The 24,949-nt window shown below is 52.5% G+C and overlaps 2 protein-coding genes across 7 annotated transcripts in view; one reads left to right on the forward strand and one right to left on the reverse strand.

The window, feature by feature from the left end:
• Window positions 1–17,433, forward strand: part of camk2d1 (calcium/calmodulin-dependent protein kinase (CaM kinase) II delta 1) — a 59,068-nt gene extending 41,635 nt beyond the window's left edge. Inside the window, exons 10-23 of one of the 5 annotated variants that reach the window (XM_030086883.1) lie at window positions 1,085–1,187; window positions 2,315–2,398; window positions 3,649–3,743; window positions 4,834–4,956; window positions 5,095–5,178; window positions 5,263–5,305; window positions 7,659–7,699; window positions 10,468–10,527; window positions 11,452–11,496; window positions 13,295–13,343; window positions 16,651–16,726; window positions 16,813–16,907; window positions 17,013–17,241; window positions 17,330–17,433. In XM_030086883.1, coding sequence (XP_029942743.1) covers window positions 1,085–1,187; window positions 2,315–2,398; window positions 3,649–3,743; window positions 4,834–4,956; window positions 5,095–5,178; window positions 5,263–5,305; window positions 7,659–7,699; window positions 10,468–10,527; window positions 11,452–11,496; window positions 13,295–13,343; window positions 16,651–16,726; window positions 16,813–16,907; window positions 17,013–17,241; window positions 17,330–17,333 — 1,131 coding nt within the window. In that variant the 3' untranslated portion in view covers window positions 17,334–17,433. The remainder of the gene's footprint in view (window positions 1–1,084; window positions 1,188–2,314; window positions 2,399–3,648; window positions 3,744–4,833; window positions 4,957–5,094; window positions 5,179–5,262; window positions 5,306–7,658; window positions 7,700–10,467; window positions 10,528–11,451; window positions 11,497–13,294; window positions 13,344–16,650; window positions 16,727–16,812; window positions 16,908–17,012; window positions 17,242–17,329) is intronic. The other 4 variants (XM_030086890.1, XM_030086897.1, XM_030086905.1 and 1 more) reach the window with 4 other exon arrangements.
• A 3,776-nt stretch (window positions 17,434–21,209) lies between these two features.
• The window catches only part of ank2b (ankyrin 2b, neuronal), a 72,905-nt gene continuing 69,165 nt past the window's right edge, over window positions 21,210–24,949 (reverse strand). Inside the window, exons 47-49 of one of the 2 annotated variants that reach the window (XM_030086861.1) lie at window positions 24,759–24,947; window positions 24,397–24,488; window positions 21,210–23,329 (exon numbers count right to left, since the gene is read on the reverse strand). In XM_030086861.1, the coding sequence (XP_029942721.1) occupies window positions 23,092–23,329; window positions 24,397–24,488; window positions 24,759–24,947 (519 nt within the window). In that variant the 3' untranslated portion in view covers window positions 21,210–23,091. The remainder of the gene's footprint in view (window positions 23,330–24,396; window positions 24,489–24,758; window positions 24,948–24,949) is intronic. The other variant, XM_030086854.1, reaches the window with a different exon arrangement.

The raw sequence follows: 24,949 nt of genomic DNA on the forward strand, positions 1-24,949 counted from the left end.
TTACAAACAGCAGAGACTGAGGGGCCCTGTAGGTTAAAGTCAGAAGCACAGGGCCTGAATCCACAACCTGAACGCTAAGGCTAATGCCAATAAAGACAGTGTTAATAGACCAGCTTGCCTGTGGATTGTCGTTTCCATCTTTTACAGGTGTCTTGTGGCTTTTGCATTGTACTCAACATTTATCATGGAACTACAAATATTCCAGAAACCTTTCTTATGAAGAAAAAATGATAAATCTGAGTGTGAGTGAAAATACATTCATGTGGTTGAAGACAGAGTTTGCAAATGGGGGATGCACCGATACCAATAAGAGGCGCGATAGTGCCCTCAGTGCTCGACCTTAGAAAAGATCTCCGATACAACAAGACGAGTTTCACATGATGTAATCTGTCTTCAGCACGGAGGTAAAGTTTAGTACTCGCACTAGTCCTGATGAAAAGTCGGTGCATCCACATCTGCGAAGCCCCTTGTAATGTAAAGCCAGGGTCTGTTTAGCTGCTGACGAGCCAGAGAGCAGTCGTCTCAGTCAGTCTGAGTCACTTCCTGGTCGGCTCCATTAAGAAAAGTGCATGAAAATGTCAGTAAACACGATTCACCCTCTGTGAACCTTCTGCTGAAGCTCTTATATCCTGGACTCCGAGTGAGTCACTGCTGGCCTCTCCCACAGACTGCCCCCCCCCCCCCCCCCCCCCCCCCCCCCCCCCCCCCCCCCCGGGCCCCCCACAGCCCGTTAGACAATGTTAGCCCTGCACGGCGGGGCCCGGCGGACTGCTGACCCTGAATGTGGGTCACTGGGGGTTTTCTGTGCGACGAGGCCGGACCGTGACCCCGATGTGCCTTCCTTCCTTCCTTCCCTCCTTCCATTCGACATTAATCTGCCGTTTTGGACTAACGGAGCCGCCTGTAGCAGCTCTGAGATCAGCCCTTCATTTCACCGCGCAGTCACCACCCCGCCTGTAGTTTACAGAGCCTGTTTGCTCCCGGCAGTCAGGACCAGTTAATCCTCACCCCGGTCGCGTTTCATGTCTGGCTGATCTAGCAGTGTGAAATACTGACGGCTTTTATTTGTCTTTTCACCCTCAAGCCTGAGAACTTGCTCCTCGCCAGCAAGTTGAAGGGCGCCGCGGTGAAGCTGGCAGACTTTGGCCTGGCCATCGAGGTGCAGGGAGACCAGCAGGCATGGTTTGGTGAGTACTCACCGCTTCCTCTGGGGTCAGTGTGTGGTTCCAGGTCCTCCATCCAGCTGTCTTCACCTCCTCCTCCTCTTCAGGGTCACAGGGTTAGACCATCCAAAAGAATTCTGGGCACATCTCAAGCAAACACGAATCTGGAGAACAGACTGAGCGCTGATTCAGAAGGCAGAAGTCAGACAGCTGGTTCACAATACTCACCAAAGACGGAATATTGATTAATAACTCTATGTGAAAATTATTAATGTCAGAGGAGGAGACTTTCTGCGGAACCAGAAGTCATAAGAAGCTTCTGAAATAAGCTGCAGACTGATGGTAAAAAGAGAAGCTAACATTTGAGGCGGAACTACTGTCGTAGCTGAGAGCTAATAATGCTAATGCTACTTTCAGTTGGTCGTCTTTCATCTTCATTCAGGATTAATGAGATTTCCATCTTCCAGTAAACATGAATAAAGTGAAACTTTACCTTATAGGAAAGCGTATAAGAATATTATTAGTTAGCATTAGCATAGCAGCTGTCTGAGCAGAACTAAGAGACGTTTAACTCTACAACTGTTTTGATGTTCCACAAACAGAAGTTTCTGTGATAACTGTTCCTGATGTCTGACTTCAGTCTTGCTCTAGTTCTCCAAACAGTCTCTTAAAACATCCAAATCAAATGAAAACCCACAAATATTCAGTCCATCTGTCTGATTTCCTACCTGCAGGCACTAGGTGTGCCACTGCTCCCGGCTCGGATCTTAGCTTTGATTTAAGTGGATATCAGGTCTGGTTCACTCCCGCTGGTCCCCGAGGACCCCAGAAATAATTAGTACCCCCCCCCCGGTGCCCGTCTGCATCTGGAACCAGTTCACCGCGTGTTCCCGCTTTACTACCAGCCGTACTACGCCTCGTTTCCAGGTCGTTCCCAAAGTAGGCTGCATGCGACTGGTCTCCAGCCAATCTCCAGACCCACAGCCGGGAGTGTTTCCTGTTCCTCCCGGCTTGTTAACCTCGCCTCATAAAGCCGGCTTTATGAGACCGCCGATCCCGAGCGGCTCTGAAGCGCTGCCGTGGGGAGACGGCCCCGCCGAGCTTTTAATAGCTTCTGCAAACAGGGTTTGATGTCTGTTGGTGTTCTGCAGGCTTCGCCGGGACACCGGGGTACCTGTCTCCAGAGGTGCTGAGGAAAGACCCTTACGGGAAGCCGGTGGACATGTGGGCCTGCGGTGAGACCATCTGCTGCCTCCGCAAACGACTTTACTAGACTTGAAGAAAATTACATGCAAATAAAGTTGTTTATTTTATTTGCACAGCAGCCGATCGTTAGAAAGACTCTTATCTCAGTCCAGTGAGACGAATGTGACATTTAAAGTTTTCCTCCTGTGTCCTGCTGGTTAGATAACCAGGATTAAAAACCAAATAAAGGGAATTCTCAGAGGAAAACTTCATTAGATTAAAGAGTTTCATCAGATGTAAGTTTGTATTCACAGGATGATAAATGCTTCAGGTCCTCAAATAACCCAAACTCACTCTGGAAGACTGAACTGGACCGAGACGGACACAAAAGAAAGACGATGGGCCTCTCCAACACCTTCAGGACCCACTTTCACCTCCACATCCAGACTTCCCAGCATGCACCAGATGCTTGAAGCAGTACACATCAGAGAAAAGTAAAAAAAAAAAGTCAATGACGTTAATGAGGAGTCCTAAAAACCAAACAATGGTCAAGAATAAGTCAAATGGCCCGGTTCCACCTATCCTACTCTACTCCACTCTACTCCACTCTACTCTACTCGACTCTACTCGACTCTACTCTACTCTACTCTACTCTATCCTACTCTACTCTACTCTACTCTACTCTACTCTACTCTACTCTACTCTACTCTACTCTACCCTTAAACTGACCTAATCGCAGGTGACAGTGATAGTAAGATGGGTTCCAGCCCAGGTTGTAGTTCACCAACATTTCATTCAGCCTGTTCTTCCAGAGGACTACAAAGAGAATCAGCCTCTCGAATTAATCATTGCTGACGCACACTTCTGATGGGCCAGGGTCTGAGATAACACACACACACACACACCTGCTCTGACACACTGCGTCCACAGACAAAGCTGGTCGAGACACCTTTGATCTTTTCACGGCTGTCGGCCGACTGATGCAGACGTTGCTGCTAACGCCATCAAACAGCAGCTGCTTCATTACCGCGCTGCTGATTATTGATACGCTGGTCCGGATCCATAATTAATTGGATTGGTGAGCGCTTCACAGCTGGAATTAGCAACCAAATCATCGTTCATTACGGAATGAAGCAGGAAAAACACCTCAATATGATTTTGTTTAGGAGCCCGGTTTACAGAATTAGCAGAAATCGGTCGATCCTGTGTGGCTAACGGCTAACAGGATCTCATGTGGCACAGAGTATTGCAGGCGTGAAAATGAATTTGCTGCCCGTCTGACGTGGCTCTCTGCCTCCAGGTGTGATCCTCTACATCCTGCTGGTGGGCTACCCTCCGTTCTGGGACGAGGACCAGCACAGGCTCTACCAGCAGATTAAAGCCGGAGCTTACGACGTGAGTCTTACCGCTTTGAGTTATGCTAGCATAGCTCATCACCACAGGAAGCAGCCTTATTCGTTATTATTTCTATTTGTTTCTCCACTGAATGTAAAATACTGTTGATCCTCACTACAAAAAACGATGACGAGTCAGGCTAGGATTTCTGTTTTATGCTAGCTTGTGGTTTCCGGCCTACATTTGGTCAGTTCATGAACAGAACTCTCTGACAGCCTGGCTCTGCGTCGATGTGGACCAGGAGAGTGTGTGTCGCGCTGGGAAGACGCTTTCTCCACGTCACAGTTCTAACTTCTGCTTTTAGAGACGTCCTTCGGCTGTGATCATTTTCTCCCACATCACTGTTAAATTAGAACAGTAAAGGGAAACCGTTTCATGGGTTCATAATGAACAGGTTTTTTTTTTTTAAGCTTCTGAAGATGTTTAAAAAATTGTGCAGTTCCTTATTCCGAACAATCACACATTGTTCCAACGTATTTGGGGATTAAAGCCGGGAAGTTCCTACAATTAGAATTTCCGAAAAGTGTTAAATGAAAAAATTAATCCTAATCGTGAGTTTGAAGGTTTTGCTAATTAGCCTCTCAGTGTTAGCTAGCTCATGCTAATGCTAACCATGCAAACCCAACATCTGCTCAGTCAACGTTAAGGTCATTTAGTTTGCACGTAAAATTATTAAATCAGCTGTAAAAAGGTGAAACTGTTAACATGATTAAGAAATATGGAAGAGTTCCTGAAGTCACTTAAATAACAAAAAGAGCTAAAATTAAACCTAAACCTCTTAAACAACTTCATTGACTAAACTGTAAGAAGGTAAAACACCGACTGCTCAGCTCTGATAAACACTGTAAAACAGAGGAAGATAACTAAAACCAGTAAAATATCAATAAATATGTTAACATGGGTGAAATCAGTAAAACAGCTAAACTCAAGTAAACTGTTAAAACAGCTGAGATTGTTGAAACTGCTGCAGTTTTTCAGTTGAGATGAACAATTAAATGGAAAACTTATTAATTGTAATATATTGATGGTGCGACTTGTGGAAGTTTGAGCTCTCAGTGTACAGTGTTGACGGTTTGAATCCGTCCTGCAGTTCCCGTCTCCTGAGTGGGACACCGTGACGCCCGAGGCCAAAGACCTGATCAACAAGATGCTGACCATCAACCCGGCCAAGAGGGTCACCGCCACCGACGCCCTCAAACACCCCTGGATCTGCGTAAGTGTCCCTCCCATCTGCCCCAGGGCAGCTGGTCCTCTGGTCTGCCCCGGGGCAGCTGGTCCTCCGGTCTGCCCCGGGGCAGCTGGTCCTCCGGTCTGCCCCTGCTGACTGACCGCTGTGTCTGTGCTCCACCAGCAACGCTCCACCGTGGCGTCCATGATGCACAGGCAGGAGACCGTGGAGTGCCTCAAGAAGTTCAACGCCAGGAGGAAACTGAAGGTGAGGACCATCCGGCTCGGCCCCGCCCCGCCCCGCAGGGCACCACCTGACCTTTAACCCTCGTCTCTGCCCGTCTCTCTGTAGGGCGCCATCCTGACGACGATGCTCGCCACCCGTAACTTCTCAGGTAGGACGGCGCCGGTCGTGCTAATGACAGCATGTCTCTGCGGTATTGATTCCTCATCAGTCTCAAAGGCCACGGCGGACGAGTCCGTCTCCTGAACTGCCCGTCCACTCCGTCTCCATCATGTATGGGCCGTTTTGTCGAAGACGCCTGTCCTCCGAGGCGCTGGCCTTTAGAGCCCATTATCCGTCCTCGGTCTGAGGCGGCGGGATCGATGAGGTCCCATCTGGACGTCCCTCTAAAGGGCAGAGCGTCCAGACGTCATCCTCTTGTGACGAATACCAGCAAGGTGGATATGCGTGAAGCATATCAGAGGTTTGATGTTGAAGACAGTCTTTGGCAATCTGTGGCGTTTAGCACCTGGCTCCTGGTTCCTGCTTTGTTGATAAAACTGGACTTCCGGAGACTTCCTGCTGTCTTGATTTGATTTTAAGAAGAGGAAACTTGCTCCTAGTGTTTGACTTTGTTTCTCTCTCTTCCTCCTCTGGTCTGGTAACTCATGTGGGAGGTAAGAGTCCTCGGTGCAGCCGCCGCCGAGCTTCAGTCACGCCTACTAAAGCCTCAGTGCATGCGCCGGCGGCCATATTGGATGACGAGACAGTACAGATTCCCGTTGACTCGTTCAGGATTGTCGTTTTCCAAACACGCTTCCTGACGATGAAACCAGTCAACATTGGACTGAACCTTGATGTAAAACAGTTGGAACGACGCTACGGTGCACATGCTAATGCTAACGTCTACTGTCTTGTTCCTCCAATATGGCAACTGAACCGTCGCTCACGTCCCATCAAGCCACCGTTAATCAGCATTCACATTATTGATGTTTTGACAATGCTAACCCTCCTGAACCCCTCCACCCCTCACCCCTCCATCCCCCACCCCTCCATCCCTCACCCCTCACCCCTCCATCCATCACCCCTCCATCCCTCACCCCTCACCCCTCCACCCCTCACCCCTCCATCCCCCACCCCTCACCCCTCCATCCCCCACCCCTCCATCCCTCACCCCTCACCCCTCCATCCCTCACCCCTCCACCCCTCACCCCTCCACCCCTCACCCCTCCATCAGTCACCCCTCCTCCCCTCACCCCTCCATCCCTCATCCCTCCACCCCTCACCCCTCACCCCTCCATCCCTCATCCCTCACCCCTCCACCCCTCACCCCTCCACCCCTCACCCCTCCTCCCCTCACCCCTCCATCCCTCCACCCCTCACCCCTCCACCCCTCACCCCTCCATCCCTCACCCCTCCACCCCTCACCCCTCCTCCCCTCACCCCTCCATCCCTCACCCCTCCACCCCTCACCCCTCCACCCCTCACCCCTCCATCCCTCACCCCTCCTCCCCTCACCCCTCCATCCCTCATCCCTCCACCCCTCACCCCTCACCCCTCCATCCCTCATCCCTCACCCCTCCACCCCTCACCCCTCCACCCCTCACCCCTCCATCCCCCACCCCTCACCCCTCCATCCCCCACCCCTCCATCCCTCACCCCTCACCCCTCCATCCCTCACCCCTCCATCCCTCACCCCTCCACCCCTCACCCCTCCACCCCTCACCCCTCCATCCCTCACCCCTCCTCCCCTCACCCCTCCATCCCTCATCCCTCCACCCCTCACCCCTCACCCCTCCATCCCTCATCCCTCACCCCTCCACCCCTCACCCCTCCACCCCTCACCCCTCCATCCCTCACCCCTCCACCCCTCACCCCTCCTCCCCTCACCCCTCCATCCCTCATCCCTCACCCCTCACCCCTCACCCCTCCACCCCTCACCCCTCCACCCCTCACCCCTCACCCCTCCATCCCTCACCCCTCCATCCCTCACCCCTCCACCCCTCACCCCTCCTCCCCTCACCCCTCCATCCCTCACCCCTCCACCCCTCACCCCTCCACCCCTCACCCCTCCATCCCTCACCCCTCCATCCCTCACCCCTCCACCCCTCACCCCTCCATCCCTCACCCCTCACCCCTCCACCCCTCACCCCTCCATCCCTCACCCCTCCACCCCTCACCCCTCCACCCCGGAGCCTCCACCTGCTATGCCGATCATGCATGAAACCGTGATTCCTGATTGGCTCTGCCGACACCAGAAGAACCAATCAGACGATGAAGACTCACTGCTCCCCCTGAATCTCTGTCCGTTTTTTATTTTTATTTTGTTTTTGTAAGCTAAAAAGTTGACTACAGCTGAAATCGCATGTTCCACACTGATCACCGAGTTTCACATTGTCCTCTCACTCAATCTGCATTCCCTCTTCTTCTTCCAGTGTGTGTGTGTGTGTGTGTGTGTGTGTGTGTGTGTGTGTGTGTTCCAGGTGGCCGCTGACTCTCTTCCGTTGTTGTCTTTGTCTCTGCAGCAGCCAAGAGCCTGCTGAACAAAAAGCCGGACGGAGTCAAGGTGAGTCCTGCTTCTGTTCCCGGTCCAGAGTCCTCTCTGCCGTCTCGGGTCTGCCTACCCGGAAACCTGCGGCGGCGTGGAGGGATGGGGTTTCCTCTCTGGACCCGGCCCCTGCTCGTGGGCGTGACAGAGAGGGATGAAGCCCACCAGCAGCTGCTGCAGACTAATAACCAGGATGAATAAATCCGGCCGCGAGTTTCGCCCTCATTACGACGGTTTGAGAGGCAGAGCGATCGTCTCCTCCCTCGTCACGGTCCGGCCCTTAAAGCCCAGAAAGTTCTTATTCCACAACGTCTTCACAGTGTAAATGCTCCTGGTTCGATACGATGGCAGATCTGCTCAGCTGAGGAGGAGGAAGAGACTCAGGTGAAGCGTTCAGAATAAAGCGAACTTCTGTGGCGTTATTTTAATGTGGAAAGATCAAAAATCATCAGATTTATGCAGTTTGAGCTGTGAAAGGTTCAGTTTAATGAGCAGAAAAATCTTTATTACAGAGTAAGGTTGAGGAAGTCCAGACCCAGGACTCTTATTTTGACGGTGGACTCAGGTTAAAGGTTCAGACAGGAAGTGACATGTCCCTGCAGGTCTAGGAGTTTACCTCACAGCTGATTATCAGCTGAGACATGAAAGGTTTAACCAGACTCCAAGCCGCAGATCACCAAATCCAATCCACAGATTGGTCCTTCATCATCTTCATCATTATCATCATCATCGTGTTTGCTCCTCATCTCATCTGGGAGAGGATGAGATCAAAGGTTTTCTCAAACCTGCCAATCAGGGAAATGGACCGTTAACCTGATGAAAGGTGGCGGTTCCTCAGCTGGTTCCAGTTTAGATCTGGAATGTCTGCAGTCGGATGTCCAGCTGTGGAACCTGTTGTCAGCTTGTGTTTGATATGACAGGATGAATCCTCGAGGTTCAGTCAGGTTCAGCTCCATCAGCTCCTGCTGCTTCACAGCTCTGCTCCAGAGGCGAATCCTTCCGGAACAGACCGAGACCGACTCGTGTTTCTGCTGCTGCAGGCCTGGTTTCTGTCTCCTCTCTGATTACCATTCCTCATGCTAACCGTCGGCCGGTTCGACCAACTGGTGGACTGCTGTCCCTCATCAGGACGTTAATGGATGAACTGGCATCTGCTGCTGACGAGAAAACGCTCTTAGACATGGATAGAGACGGTCCTGTCTTTAAATGAGACGCTCCTGTCTTTAAATGAGACGCTCCTGTGTGGAAACGTGCCGATGGAACCTGGTTGTGTCTTGTGTCGTTGTCTCTCGCTGCAGAAACGCAGGACGGACGCTACAGAACATCTGAGGGTAGGCCGGGCTGGCAGTGGAACGTTAGAGCTAGAACCCAAACCTCAGAGCCGTTTCAGACTGGGGAGGCACTCGGAACACCAGGAACAGGTCCAGATCCAGCTTCCTGGAGGTGTTCTGGATCAGTACCTGGTCAGATCAGTGGAAGGGGAGGACTCTTCTCCAGACGGAGTCCTGGAGTGTGTCCTCAGTCTGAAACGGGTCTTAGAGCCTGAACAGGTCTGGTGTAGTTTAGTTTCTTCAGCAGTGACCCCCTTCTCCTCCCCTCATGAAGCCTGATGGACACACTCAGATCAGACCCTGACCCAGCAGACGGGTCAGTCTTGTGAAGGACTTCCTTTGTCCAGGTCTTGTCACTCATGATATTGACAGCCTGGAAATTCCAGGTGTCCCCCGTAGACCCTGTCCCATTGACATCCAACAACCCCCCCATTCCCTGCACCACTTCTAGTCTGGACACTGGATACAAATGGGTGGAGCTGGAACAGGGACACATCTAAAACACGTAGACCCTGGAGGACCGGAGCTGGACCCCGCTGGTCCACGCTGCCAGGACGGATCTTTTATCACCACCAGCAGCTCAGGGAGGAACGCCCAGTACTGCTGCACTGAAGAAAGACGTCTCCTGGCTCAATGGGATTGGTTGAAACGGGTCTTCCGGGAACGGGTCTTTATTTTCAGAACCTCAGCAGATGTGATTTTAAGATCCAGCAGGAAGAACCCTGCAGGTCCCAGCAGAACCTGGACCAGCTGGACTCTCACCTTCCATCCAAGCTTCAAAGAAAGGGAAGACAGAGAAACTGTGACAGGAGAGGTAGTGGTGCAGTGACGGCACAGGAACCGACACCAGAACCGGGCCCAGGCCACACCAGAACCAGTCCCAGATGACACCGGAACTGGTCCTAGATGATACTACAACTGGTCCCAGATTACACTATAACCGGTCCCAATCAAAACCAGAACCGATCCGGGAGTATACTAGAACTGGTCCCAGACGACACTCTGGCCGGTTCCAGACTATACCATAACTGGTCCTAACTGACCCTAGAAATGGTCCGGAACTACACTAGACCTAGTCCCAGAGGACACCCATACTGGTCCCAGACTAAAGAAGAACCGGTCCCAGACTACACCAAAACCAGTCCCAGAGGACACCTGCAGACCCAGTAGCAGGACTGCTCCTCCAGATCAGGCTGATCTCTGCAGACTCCATGGATTAACTGAACCTCACTGCTTGGGAGATTTGTCCCTCTGTGCACGATGTGCCGTCGTCTGTCCCTCCGAGACTGACGGGGGCTTTTCCGTCCGTCTCGTTGAGCGTTGGACATGTCTTCACGCGGCTTCCCGTCCTTCGTCGGCTCGGCGTTTCACCGCCTTCCCTCCGCAGCAGCCGGACACTAAGCCTTGTCCCCTCTGCCCTGTCGGTCTGTCCGTCTGTCTCATGTGTCCCTCCAGATCAACAACAAGGCCAATGTGGTCTCCGGCCCTAAAGAGCCCGTCCCCGCTCCTGCTCTGGTACTCTGCCTGCTGCCTGTCTGCATGCCGTCCGCTCAGCGCCGCTCCGTCCTGCCATTCCATCTGTTTCGTGGTGGAACCAGTTTCGTTTCTTCCATTGAGCTTCGAGCGACCGTCTCGCTCTCCATCCGTGGTCTCCGTCCTCCTCTTGTTGTTGATGAAGGCCGTGCACGCAAACTGGAGACGGTTTGTGGTGTCAGACATAAGGCCCGCGCGTCAAAACGGGGCCGCATGAAGCTGCAATGTGGCCTAGCATGAAGATGAGATTTTTGTTGATTCCTGTTGAGCAGGCGGACGGGTTGATGCTCTCTCTCTAAAACCTCTCCAGCCTTCCTGGAACTCGTTTTGAAAAGCTCTCGTAAAATTTATTTTTTACCTTTTGGAAATGGCTGTCATGAAGAACCAATGTTCTCAAGTGTTTTTCCAGTGTTGTCTCCATCATGTCCTCCTGTGTGTGTTTGAACCACGGCTGTCAAAAGATACATCTTCTTAATTGCGATCGATCGTGTTTTGCAACTCAAAATAAAGTTGTAACACTGAAATTTCAACAGTGACCTAAATTCAACCAATCTGTGTGAATTCTGAATTCACACAGATTGGTTGAATTTAAGTTAATTGTTGAAACTGGTTTGATTTCTCAGTTAATTAGGAATCAGGTCAACTTTTTGTATTTTATTTCAAAATAAAGTGCTATACACCAACTTTATTCAATAAAATGAAATAAAATTTTTAAATTGGGGGGGAAAAGTCCTAACGGTAACTCAGTGCCAGCCCTGGTCTGAACCCGTGCTGTAGTGACTCTTATTTTTTTAACCTTCCTTCCACTTCCTCCTCCATCCTTCTCTTTGACTGCTGCTGCTGCTGATCTCTTCCTTCCTAACTCTTCCTCCGTTCTGCACCTCCGTCTCTTCCTCCGCCCGTCAGGAGCCTCAAACCACCGTTATCCACAACCCGACCGATGGAAACAAGGTATCGGCCTCCGCCCGGCAGCGTGGCGGCGTCCGGCGGCGTGGCGTCGTCCGGCAGCGTGGTGTCGTCCGGCGCCGCTAGAGTAGAGTCTCTGTCGTGGCTTGTGTGGCGTTCAGGAGACGTCGGCTGGTCTGTGGCATGCTCGTCTGGCTGTGAATGTTCCAACGCCGTGTTCAGACTGGAGAATGAGAACAGCTGGTCGCTGTGCAGTGGCGTGACAGGAGGACGGTCATGCACAAGCCGTGCGCATGCTTTGCATCTTGGCTTTGGGACCCAACACAATGCGACTTGATGCGACTTGACTCGACTTGACTTGACGCGACTTGACACGATTAACACAATACGACTTCACTTGACACAACGCAACTTGATTTGACGCGACACGATTGACACAATGTGACTTAATGACTTGATTTGACACGACATGACACGACTTGACACGACTTGACTTAACTTGATTCAACTTCACACGATTAACACAATGCGACTTGACTTGACGCGACACGATTGACACAATGCGACTTAATGTCTTGACTTGACATGACATGACACGACTTGACGCAACGTGACTTGACACGATGCAACTTGACGCAACCCGATTTGACTTGACACGACTTGACCTGGCACAACTTGACTTGACACGACTTGACCTGGCGTTACTTGACTTGGTGCAACTTGACTTCACACGATGTGAATCAACACAAAGTGTCTTGACGCAATGCGACTTGCTGTGACGCGACGTGATGCCGGCTGGTAGTGCAGACACGCAGTGTGTGTTGTTGTGTGTAGTCAGGCTGTTGTGTGGAGCTTCAGTCTCTGACACTCATCAGTTCAATGTCAAATTGACCACGAGCATCTCAGTCTTTACATACTAAAACTAGAGCTGCCAAGATCATTTTTCAATCACAGCTAATCACATTATTTCCATAGTTAATAACGATTAATCACACTTTGAATAGCATTTTTTAAATGGTTTTGTTTTCCATTTGCAGGCAGTTTTCAGTCCATAGTGTAAAGCGTTCATCAGTCCAAACCATCTCTTCAGGAATGAATTTAAAGTCACTGTTGGAGTCCAGCATGGAGACTTCCTGCAGCCACTTTCAGTTTAAAAACGACATGTCTATTTGAGACTCTTGATCCATCAGTTCATTTGTTACGAAGACCTGAAGTTATTGATCCACCGACGCGAGGTGCAGCTGTCACTTTCATTACTGCTTAGCAAACACATCTACATAGAAATAGCTGTAAAAACAAACCTGAGCAGCTAAATTCTTAAACAATAAAATCTGTGACTCCCTGACAGATTTGTTGGCATTACTTTCATTCATTAAGAACAAATAAAAATGTTCACAATCAGAAGCAGTCCGAAGTGCACTCAGCAGTTCAGAAGATCGAAGGAAGAAAACTTTAAACTCGACACTTTGCGTGATTAAAGAAGAGCTCAGAGTCAAGAACACAAGAAAAACTGAGCTTTCTGAGGCCAAAAGAGATGTCCTGAGCTGAAACTGAACTGATGAGTGTTTCCCCGACATCCTGCTGTTCTCTGACGGTTCCTCTGCGATCATCAGAAGGAACTTCTCCATTGGAATGAAAGAGTTTTTACCGTTTTCTGTCTGAACGTCTCCGTGAGTCGTAAACTCTCAGCTCCTGGAAATGTTTCTGAACGTGATCAGCGGTTCTGGAGACGCTCACCGTTTCTCCCGGCTGGTCGGTTCCGGTTCTGACGAGGCTCAGACCGTCCAGCCCGTCCCAGACCTCCGTCCCCCCTGCTGACCCCCCTCTGTTTCTGGTTCTGCAGGAGTCCAGCGAGAGCGCCAACACCACCATCGAAGACGAGGACGTGAGAGGTAGGCTCCAGCTCGCCGTTCCGCCTGCTTCCGGAACCTTTCGGTGCTTACAGGCGTCTCTGGTCCTGCCGGCCTCCGGGTCTGGGATGTGGAAGCATCCGGTCTGCTTTAAGTTCCTCCCCGTTTCCTCCGGTCTGCATGTTCTGATGATCTTTGCTGTGAGCGAATGAACGGCTGTCTGCTCTCCTGGGTCCGTATGAAGCAGGAATTCAGGCTTAACAAGCTCTGAAGCATCATTAACTCAGATTCAGCTTTATTTCATCTCACGTCCACATCTGCAGCTCCTGTCTCGCGTTTGGTCTGTACATCTAAAAAGTGTCCGATCATTCTGAAAACGCTGAGCTGGACCGGCAGCAGGGTCTCTCTGAAGTCCCAGGAGACGTCTGGTTGAAGCTCCGTCCTAAATTTAGTGTGGTGTTGGCTTCCTCCTCCACCACAGCGTGAAGAGTGTGTTTCTGTTTTTGTCGGCGGTCAGTGTGTTTCAGTCCAAACTGCTCCTCAGATCCACAGAACTGGAGTCTCTCAGGAGTTTTTACACTTTCAGCTCATTTTTTCCTTCACACTCAAACTTTCAGCGGATTGTTTTGATTGTTTGAAACTTTGAGACATGGAATCCCATGATGCACCACTACAGTTACAGCTTCTTCCTTCAAGCAGAACACACACACACACACACACACACACTCTGTCTCATCTTCATCGCCCATCTGTCCCCAGCTGGAGGAAGCAGGACGAGCAGCTCTGAACAAACTGTCATGTCCTGCATGTCGTCTTCATTTCATCTTGTTTTTCTTCTCTCTGCTCCATCGTCCTCCTCTTCCTCCTCTTCCTCCTCCTCCTCCTGTCTCCATGTCAGTGGCTCGCTCCAGTCCTCAGATCTTCCACCTGAGGCGCCCTCCCCCCCCTCTGCGCCGCTCCTCCTCCTCCTCCTCCTCCTCCCCCCCCTCCCCCTCCCCCTCCCCCTCCCCCTGCTGGTTCTCCCCCGGCGTCTGGCCCGGGCCGGAGGAGTTCTGTCACTACGTCCTCTGGGCGCTGGTCTCTGCCTACCTGCTCCTCTTCTTCACCTCTTCCTCTCTGGTCATTTTCTCTGATCGTCTCACCTCATGCCACTGTGACCCCCATCACACCCCGGACCCCGACCCCCGGTCCGACCCGGGCCCCGTCGACTCCCAGTGTAAGTCCTGAGAGCCCAAAAGAACCTGGACTGAACGTCACAAACTGTCACCACATTTCTAAAAAGCAACAGTACAGAACTTAACAAATCAAAAATGGGAAAACTGTTTAAATCAGAAATCAATGAATGAATCACAGTTGAGACTAAAACATGCGTTCATATCTCCAGTCGCAACAAACAGCTGACAAGACTAAACAGAAGAAAACAGAGAAACCTTTCCCTTTGCCCAGTCCGACCAGTGAGGAACCACTTCAGAGTGACGCTCTGGAGTGAAGCATCGTCACAACCGTCATGGTTCTTCATCCGGTCATCGTTTCTCGGTGTGGTTTGACAAAATCACGTCTCTGCAGTTTAGAACCAACAAGCAGCGGATCCTATCGCAGCTTCATCAGTAGAGGTTGTGGAGGACTGAACCTCCCTCTTGTGTGACAGCGCCCCCCGCTGGACACCAGCTGCTGCTGCACCTCACAGTGTGACTGACTGGTTCAGTCTGTCGGAGCCGGTCTGGTTCCTTCCTGTGCAGAGGTCTGTTTTCCTGACGTCTCGTCTCGCTGTGGGGGTGGAGACGTGGAGACGAGCCGGAGCTGCTGCTCTTCTCCCCAAACCGTCTCCGTCTGGAGCTGCAGTCCGTCCAATCACATCGCAGGACGCCGACCATCCAGACCGTCGCTGCTGCTCTGGAAACTCCTGAACTTTGACCCGTTTGCGTTCTGTATCAGGCTGTCAAAGTTCAAACCCAAAGCTTATTCCTGACAGTCAACCTCACAACAGTCCAACTTTGTGGGGCGTTGATGTAATTAGATGATTGAGTGTTCTGATCAGTTGTCTGAATTATACTGAATAAACATGGAAATGATTTGGATTAAATAGAAAGAAATATCAAATATGTGAGAATTTCATCAAACACAAATCAAAAGGGAGAAATCTGACTTTTAAAGAGGAAAGACGTCTTAACAGACCATGTGTGGTCTGCTCTTCGCCCTCTGTGGGTTATATAACGTATTGACCCGCCTCTGACCTCTGACCGGGTTGTTCTGGTGGGTTTGGTTTTGGTGATGTTTGTCTCAGATGGACCGGCGTTCTGCCGGTTCCTGTTGGAACCTGTGGACCCCCCCGGTCTGTGGACCCGTCCCCCCGTCTGTCCTGTCAGCCCGGTCCGTCCGGCTGCACCTCGTGTTTGCTGTTTGCATTTTAAAGTCCAGGTCGAGGACTTTCTGCCGAGTCAGCAGCCGGCTGGACGTGGGCGGCTGTATAAAGCCGTCCGTCCCCCGTCCGAGGCCGTCCTCTGTCTGCGGTCTCGTGTCGACATGCTGGGCGTCTCGGTCTGCGCTTTGCTGGTCCTCATGTCCCTCCAGGGACTCGGCGCTCAGCAGAAGACGGTCAGCGTCCAGCTGGCTCAGAACTTCAGCGGATCTGAAGACGTTGGAGGTAAAGCAGCGGACGTGTGGACGTCCGGCCGTCTGTAGAGGTTCAGACAGACCGGGACCCTGCTGGAGGCTCCGCCAGGGGTCGTTTGGAGGTCGTGATCAGTTGAAGCTTCGCTCTCTTGTCTCGGTTCAGTCGAGCAGCTTCGATAAATAATAATGAGATAAATTTATAGGGATAAATTCTACAGATTTTATATTTAAAAGTTCCTCATGGTTCTCATTCATGCACTTTGCAGTTATGTTTAGCATTAGCATTAGCAGTATGAATGCTAACGCGTGTGTGTGTGTGTGTGTGTGTGTGTTGAAGCCCCTCGGCCTTTGCATGTCTCCTTCACGCTGTAACCGTCTCTCAGAAGACGCTCTCATTCTGTCCACTCCTTGTTTCCTAGCTTACCTGCTTAGCATGAAAGGTAATGTGGATGTTGTGGAGCCGGCTGGCCCCGCCCCCTGCCCTGGCCCCGCCCCCGGCCCCGCCCCCCAGCCCTCTGATCTGTGTGTCCACTCTGACGATGTGTCCCGGTTCAGTCCCTGGACGTTGTCCCGTTGTGATGTGGGATTCATGTCTCTGACTGCTGTCCTGCTGGAGAAGAGTAAACTGTGTGTGTGTGTGTGTGTGTGTGTGTGTGTGTGTGTGTGTGTGTGTGTGTGTGTGTGTGTGTGTGTGTGTGTGTGTGTGTGTGTGTGTGTGTGTGTGTGTGTGTTTCAGCCCGGAAGCAGGAGATCATCAAGGTGACGGAGCAGCTGATTGAAGCCATCAATAACGGCGACTTCGAGGCATACACGTCAGTCCCGTCCTCCAGATGTTCCAGATGTTCCAGATGTTTCCAGGTGTTTGGACTCTAACCGGCTGCTCGGTGTCTCCCCACAGGAAGATCTGCGACCCTGGACTCACGTCCTTCGAGCCCGAGGCTTTGGGGAACTTGGTGGAGGGAACCGACTTCCACCGCTTCTACTTCGAGAACGGTAAAGAGAGACGGAACTTTATTCTGAAAGGAAATCCCCAGAGGCCAAACAGGAAGTCCATCTGTTGGGTTTCATTTGATTGACGTGTCCCCGGTGCGTCCTCAGCCCTGTCCAAGGGGAAGCAGCCCATCCACACCATCCTGCTCAACCCCCACGTGCACCTGATCGGCGAGGAGGCGGCGTGCATCGCCTACATCCGCCTGACGCAGTACATCGACGGCGCCGGCCTGCCGCGCACCATGCAGTCCGAGGAGACGCGCATCTGGCACCGCCGCGACGGCAAATGGCAGAACATCCACTTCCACCGCTCCGGGTCGCCCACCGTGCCCACCAAGTGAGGCCACGCCCCCCGGGACGCCGCCCTCCTCCTCTGGCGTAGAGCATCCTCCTCCTCTAACCTCTGCGTCTGGTCTCTCTTGCAGCTGAGACGCCGTCCTCACATTACGAACGTCCTCCGGCCTACAGCGAGTCAGCTGACCATGCCCCGCCCCCCACACGTCACCATCAGAGCCCCTCCCCCCAAATTCAATGAAGCCAACCCTCCGCCCTGGTTTGCTCTAGCCCCGCCCCTTTGCCCCGCCCCCTCAGTGTGTTGTTTACATATCGTCGCTGCTGGACTGATGACTGGAGTGTGAGCCGAGGGGGAGGAGCCTGGCGTCCTGGGCTCTTCCATCTTTTATGACTCATCTTATTTCTTTTTTAAACTTTAGCTCGGTGTGTTTTAGCTAGTTGTGGCCCCGCCCCCCCCGAGCGGCCGGACCCTGTCATGTGATCGGCCGCCGTCGCCCTCGCCGTAGCATCCTTTACTTCCCACCCGTCGTGACGGTTTTTGGGGTTTTCTCGGCTCGATGGAAAATGTTTCGCTTCCCCGCTTCGCTCTCCGGGTCTTCTCGGGTTTTGCTTCGTTTCGGTGACGTAGCGCTTTTTTGATAATTGATAAAAGTAACTACTCTTTCTTCTTCTACTTGCTTGAGCTTTAGCTTCACGAGCTGCAGCTAGCTTTGATTTGAAGGTACAGAACGTATCGCCCCGCCTCATTCAGACGCTGAGCGACTCGTTACCGCCGCCCAGTGGCCGGCGGCGGCGTTGCTTGGAGTGTGCGTACTGTACCTTTAAATGGCTGGAACTGGGCGCTCTAAAGGGAAATCCTGGCGGAGCAGCGTGAAGAGTGGCTGTGGTGATAGAATGTACGCCGTAGACGTCGTGTGACTCCCAGCAGCCGCTTCCTGTTTTTACACAGAACTCAGAGAGGTTCTGTCCGGTTGGTCGGGCTGCGAGTGACGAGCCAATCAGAGAGTCCGCTGGGTTCCTGAAGCACACGACGGACGAGTTTGACCCTGTAAACGTGTCTTCATTTTGGCTTTGATTCTGAAGCCCTGGTGTGGTGTTATTGGAGCGTCTGGATGACTGAAACACCCGTCCAGCTCCGTCCTGTCCTCCACCTTCAGAGTTGAGTCATACAGGTTTAGATTTTAGACATTTTTTGTACATTTTGTATCACATTCAGTCTGGGATCACTTTCATATTCTTCCTTTTATGCTTTTAATTTGTAAATCCTGAATGTCTTCATCCTCAGTTCTTCATGTTCTGTGCTCCTCCTCTTTCAGACATTTTCTGTCCTGCTCTCCCTCCAGTTCTTCTTTGCAGACTCGTTTCACATTCCTTCATTCCATCGTCAGTACTTCTGGTTTCTGCTCTGAAACCAGACCGCTGGCTGGTTGGAGTTGAACCCGTCTGGTGACTCCTCCTCGTCTTCCTGCCGTCTTCTGGAACCGTTCCGTCGTGTCGGTGGTTCGCCGTTGACTCTCGTCCCGACTCGCCTCGTTCCGGTCTGAGGATGTCTGGGTGCGGGTTCAGGGAGAAGGTCCTCAGAGTTCCTGTTGGTGTCGAGCGGTTTCTCTGGATCGGGTGTTTATCTCCTGCTCAGAGGAGACTCTGCTCGTTAGTTTCATCACTCTGCACCAGAAGACACTTCCTGGTTGGACGCCGGTACTCTGTGACCGCGGCGGGACGAGCCTGATGTACGTTTCAGAAATCTCTAATAAAATGTGTGATTTATGCCTCAGCGTGTCGACGTGGTTCCTGTTTCTAAACGTCTGAAGTCATGTGACGCTCCGGTCCAGCCCTCCTTTTTTTTTTTTTTTCCCTTGTCCTGTTCGGCAGTTGGGGTGTGCAGTATTGTATGATTGTAGCCTTTTACTATCCGAACAGATTTTAATGTTAGCAGCAGGAAGAGACTGAATCTCCTCCTGCTGCTGCCTTTATTTAAAGCTGGCATCCGGCATGGCTGAGGACAGGACCGGGACGGAAATGCTCACAGAGCGAGAGACAGAGAGAGAGATAAAGACGGGGGGGTAACAACCTATGTACAAATGCAAAACAGTGTTGTCAACACAACCAAGAACCATCCCAAACCCCAAATCTAGACAACACCAAAACAGAGCCGACAACCAACACAAAAACTGACAGAACCATACATTTTTATATATATATATATATATATATATATATATATATACAAAATATAAATTTTTTTTTTTTTTTTTGACAATATAGCTAGTAGTAACTAGTAGTAACTAGTAGTAAACTCGGGGCGTGCATCAAGAGAGGGCTACTACAGATCACCATTATTCTAACCACCACAAGAAGACAAGGTAACCCAGTATGTAAAGAGTGATTAAAGATCAGCGTGATCATGTGAATATGATGGTGATAGTGATCATGCATATATGACCTCTGACCTCTGAGAAGGCCAGAAGCAGGCCAGAGAGGCCCTCAGAGCCCAGACAGCCAGCGGTCATCACAGAGCCCGGATCCAAGCCGCCCCCCCAGGCAGACGCCCACGCTCCGGTCCAGAAACGGGGCAGAGGAAAGCCCCGGCCGGGGACCCCGGCAGCCCCGGGGCCCGGGCCCCGCGGAGCCACGACCGGCAGGAGCCGGTCCACCCCGGGCGCCGGACGCCCGGGGCGGGCAGGGCCGAGAGCCCAAGGCCCAAGAGCCCAGGACGCCCGGGGCGGGCAGGGCCGAGAGCCCAAGGCCCAAGAGCCCAGGAGCCAACCCCCCACCCAGGCGGAGGGCCATGACCCCCCCGGGAGAACTGGCCCACACGGGCGGCTACCCACCCCAGGCCAGCACCCCCCCAGCGCTCCGGCCACGCACCCCAAGATCCAGGGCATCACACCCCCCCCTGCCCCCCCGTCCACCCCCCGACCCCCCCCCCACCCTGTCCTCTCCCACCTCACTCCCCCCCACCCCAACCCAACACTCACACCCACTCACTCACACACACCCACTCATCCCTAAACCAAACACCCTAAACCAAACACACTCACATTCTGACACGTTCACACACGCACACAGAACACATACACACACACACACACACACACACACACACACACACACACACACACTTACAGTCAACCCTAACCCAAACACACTCACATTCCCACGTCATCCAACCGTCATGTCCTGTGGGAGACCCCCCAAGAAGGCAAGGGAACACCGAAACCCACATCCAGGCCCCCCTGCCACCCACAACCGCCGCCTCCACCCCCCAAACCCCACCGCTGCAGACAGGTATGCACCCCCCAGAGCCAGCAGCCCCCCAAACCACAGTCGGTCCAAACCCCAGACCTGTGGGGAAAACAACACGGCAGCACGCCCGAGCCGACCGGCCCCCCCCAGCCAGGCCGACCCCCCCACCCCAATGGAAGGGGACAGCCCCCAGGCACCAGGGCCCAGGGCCCCCAGCCACACCCGCCCCAGGACACCCCGGCCACCCGGACAAGAACCGGCACCCACCGACCCAGGCCCCCCGGAGCCCCCGCCCCACCGCCGCCAGACAGCCCCAACAACCGGCGCCCCCCCCCCACCCCCAATCCAACCAAACACGAAGACAGCCCCCAGCGAAGCAGCCCAGATCCCGACCCCAAGACAGCGCCAACCACCCACTGCCATCAGGCCCCCCCCCCACCAACAACCGACCCTCAAAGAGGAGAGGCGCGGTCCAGCCCTCCTGATGGTTCCTCTCCTTCCAGAGCTCATTATGACACCAGAAGTTTTAGGTTTGAATAAAATATCTCATAGATCTGTTCTTAAGGACTTTCTGAAACCAGCACATCTTTTCTCCACTGATTAACTGGATAAAGGGGCGTGGCTCGTCCAGAAGGGGCGTGGCTCGTCCAGAAGAAAGAGGCGGTCTCAGTTTGACACATGTTGAGTTTATTGTTCTGCCAGGTACACACTGCAGCTGCTAGGCCTTTGTTAGCGTTTCAGCTTTGTATTTATCGCTGTTTTTAGTCATTTTTAACGTCATACATGCCCGTGTAGATAGTTTCACTGTTAATATGTATATAATCTTTTTCTTCCCTCCTAAATCACCATAAAACAAGACGCCTGTTTGTCAAATCGATGGTTAATTTTTCCCTGCTTGAATCAAAGGATCGAACCGCTGGACGAGTTTTCGGTCTGAACTGTAGATCAAAGCATCGGCAGACACACACACACACACACACACACACCGCTTCTCTGCGATGGCAAAAACAAAGTCATTTCTCTTCAGGTCATATTCTCACACACTCTCTCACACACACACTCTGTCAGCTGCTGGAGTGGACGGACGGGTCACACACAGACGGCAATAAATAAATGTGGACGGACAGACGCGGCGGCGTTGGCCTCTGGTGGGTGAAAGTGAAAAACAGCACAGTGCCTCCACAGCAAGTCCTTCATTCTCCTTACTGTCAACAGACACCGAAACCTCAGACCCAGCAGAGCGTCCCACTTCACACCTCCAGCCCCGACAGGCCCCGATATCGTCAATCGGTGTTTTCGTGGTTTTAACTCCAGACTGCGGCTGTTTGGCACATTGTGTGTGATTTCCTCTTCTGTTCTGTCAGACGCTGACATCTAGGGGCGGAATGGTGGAACTGCCGTCAGCAGCAGAACCAAACGAGCTATTTTTATGACTTTCCGCCCAAATCAAGTAGTTCTGGAGCCATAAAGAACATTTAACCTTTAACACGAGGCCAGTGCAGCTCAGGAGGATTCATCTTTAGTTTTGATGCACAAACAAAAATATTATCTAATGATGTATTTTAACTTCAGTTCATGATAAAGAACATCTTCTGACCTGCTTTTCCAACTGAGTTTAACAGTTCCCTTCCTCTTTTCAAGTATTTTTGTAAACAAGTTTCAAATTTTAGCAGTTTCACCTCTCAAGTAGTTTTCTTTTAGAAATTCTAAACATTTCTGGTTTTTTAAGCCATTCGATAAATGTTTCCCTTTTTTTGTTTTTGTGGTTTTAGTTTCACTTGTACCTTTTTTTATCCCTTTTGAACCAAGAGTGAAAATTCTTCTGTAAAAGTACTGAAATGTTTACTCATACTGTGAAGGGTTCCTGGAGCCGCTACAGAGGGACTGAAGAGCCACAGGTTGAACACCCTGAGCAGGACGATGGAAACAGTGCTAAACAGCTGATCTATCAGCTCTACTGATCGACCCAGCGGACGGGAATCGAACTACAGGTTTGTTATTGGCACAGCTGGGTGTGTTGTCATGCCTTGTCCAGCAGGGGGCGGTGTGTTTGTGCTGAGCTGGTTCTGTGTGTTTTCTGCTGTTTGTTGAGAGTAAGAAGAGAAGCGGACTTCAGATCCCTGGACGGACGGCGAGAGACGTCCCTCCCCAGAATACACACCCTATATATATTTATGTACACACACACACACACACACACACACACACAGAGGCAGGTCAAATGCACGACACGCAAACCGAAGGAGGGCAGGTGCATGATGGGAAGACGAACGGCCTCTGCGGACGTAAACAAAGCGGGCTGTGACCGAGGGTCCTGCTGTCCAGCTGAGCGGGTGTGTCCAGCGGGGGCGGGGCGGAGCGGGGCGAGCCGGGTGTGGTCAATGCTCTCTCTCTCCTCCTGCCGTCCCCGCTCCGCCTCTATGTACAAATCTTTACAAGAGTTCTTTAAGAAGAGGCCCGAGCGCGAGGCGGGAGCGTCCCAGAGTCGAACCAGCAGCCGGCCGGGCGGGCGGGCAGGCGGGGGAGGACGTGACGGGAGTGTGGCTGTGATCTTTGGTCACAATCAGAACGAAGGAAAAAAAAAGTTAAAGCGACGAGATGCTGCCTGACTGGACCAGGAGGAAGAGGAGGCGGGGCTAACAGCCGCTCAGTCCAGACTCTGCTGCTCCTGGTCCTCCTGGTCCTCCCCCTCCTCCTCCTCCTCCTCCTCCTCCTCCTCCCCCCCCTCCCGGCAGTACTGCTGCAGCAGCCGGGTCAGGCGCTGCTGCAGGGCGTCGGGCTGCAGGGCCTCGGCGGCGTCGTCCAGGCGCTCCAGGTGGACCTGCTTCCCGCGGCCGTCCCTCACCACCGTCCTCTTCTGGGTCCGGGACTTACGCATCTGGCTTCTGCAGGGAGACGACACGCCCACAGTCACCACCGGGGGGCAGCACCACCCAGAGTCACCACCGGGGGGCACCACCACCCAGCGTCACCACCGGGGGGCAGCACCACCCAGAGTCACCACCGGGGGGCAGCACCACCCAGAGTCACCACCGGGGGGCAGCACCACCCAGAGTCACCACCGGGGGCGCTGTTAGCAGCCTCCACCCAGCCACAGCAAATCAGCACATGCAGCATGAAGTTAGAACATGAAGTCTCCGCTTCTCCTCTGCGATGTTAAACTGTTAGCGACACGCTGCAGTCGTTAGTCCAGAGGAGCATCAGGTGTTAGCTGGCATGCTCAATGCTAAATGCTAAATGCTAACCTCCAGGGTACAGCAGGGACAATGCTACATGCTAAATGCTAACCTCCAGACTACAGCAGGGACAATGCTACATGCTAAATGCTAACCTCCAGACTACAGCAGGGACAATGCTACATGCTAAATGCTAACCTCCAGAGTACAGCGGGGGCAATGCTACATGCTAAATGCTAACCTCCAGAGTACAGCGGGGGCAATGCTACATGCTAAATGCTAACCTCCAGAGTACAGCGGGGGCAATGCTACATGCTACATGCTAAATGCTAACCTGCAGACTACAGCAGGGAGCCTCAAAAGGCTGAAATATGTGAATAATCCTGTTCAAAAACACACTTTGACCTTGTTGTAGGTGTGAATGATTTATGAATTAAGATTAAAGAATAGTTAATTAAACTCCTCCAGATGATGGAATCCAGCTACGTTTGCTCTAAAGCACTTCAGCAGGAGTTTAATGCTCTGAATTACTGAACTTAAACTAGATTCCCTGCATCAATGAGACTTGATGTCCAGTGAAGAGAAACGCTTCGCTTGGTGTGTTGAGTTGATACAGCAGTCCGACTGTCAGTCTGACCATCAGTCTGACTGTCACTCTGACTGTCACTCTGACCGTCAGTCTGACCGTCACTCTGACTGTCATTTGGTCCAGCAGCCAGTAAACGAAGTCACCCCACAGCAGAGTGTTCTGCTCACTCTCATGCAGTCGGGCCAACCTTTTCAGCACAGAGCCGTCGTCCTGAACAACCTCCTGCTCTACTACATGAGGAACCAGCACTTCCCCAAAGCCCCCCGCATAGCTCAAGGCCTGGGGGGGGGGGGGGGGGGTGGGGTGGGGTGGGGGGGTGGGGGTTGGGGGGGGGGGGGGGGGGGGGGGGATGTTGGAGGGGGCAGATCAAAGTAGGGAAAGAGGAATCAGAGCACCTGAGAGGGAAACTGCTGCGATTTCAAATCTCTGACATGAACAAAGTGTGAACGGAGTGATGGAACCTGGTCCAGGACTGGGTCTGGGACCGGGTGTGGGTCTGGTTCCAGGACTGGGACCGGGTGTGGGTGTGGTCTGGGTCCTCAGACTGACCTTCTGGAAGTCCTCCCTGGCGGACGGCAGGTCTGCCGCCAGCGAGGAGTCCCCCGTCTGCTTCTCCGTCCTCTCGCCTCGCACCACCGTGGTCTTCACCACCTTGCTGACCTTGCGGCCCTGGACGGGCTCCGCCTCGAACCGGGACGCCGTGGCGGCGCCGACCGCCGGCGGCTCCGAGAAGGTCAGCT

Source organism: Salarias fasciatus, chromosome 3 (genome assembly GCF_902148845.1).
Source record: "Salarias fasciatus chromosome 3, fSalaFa1.1, whole genome shotgun sequence".
NCBI lineage: Eukaryota > Metazoa > Chordata > Actinopteri > Blenniiformes > Blenniidae > Salarias > Salarias fasciatus.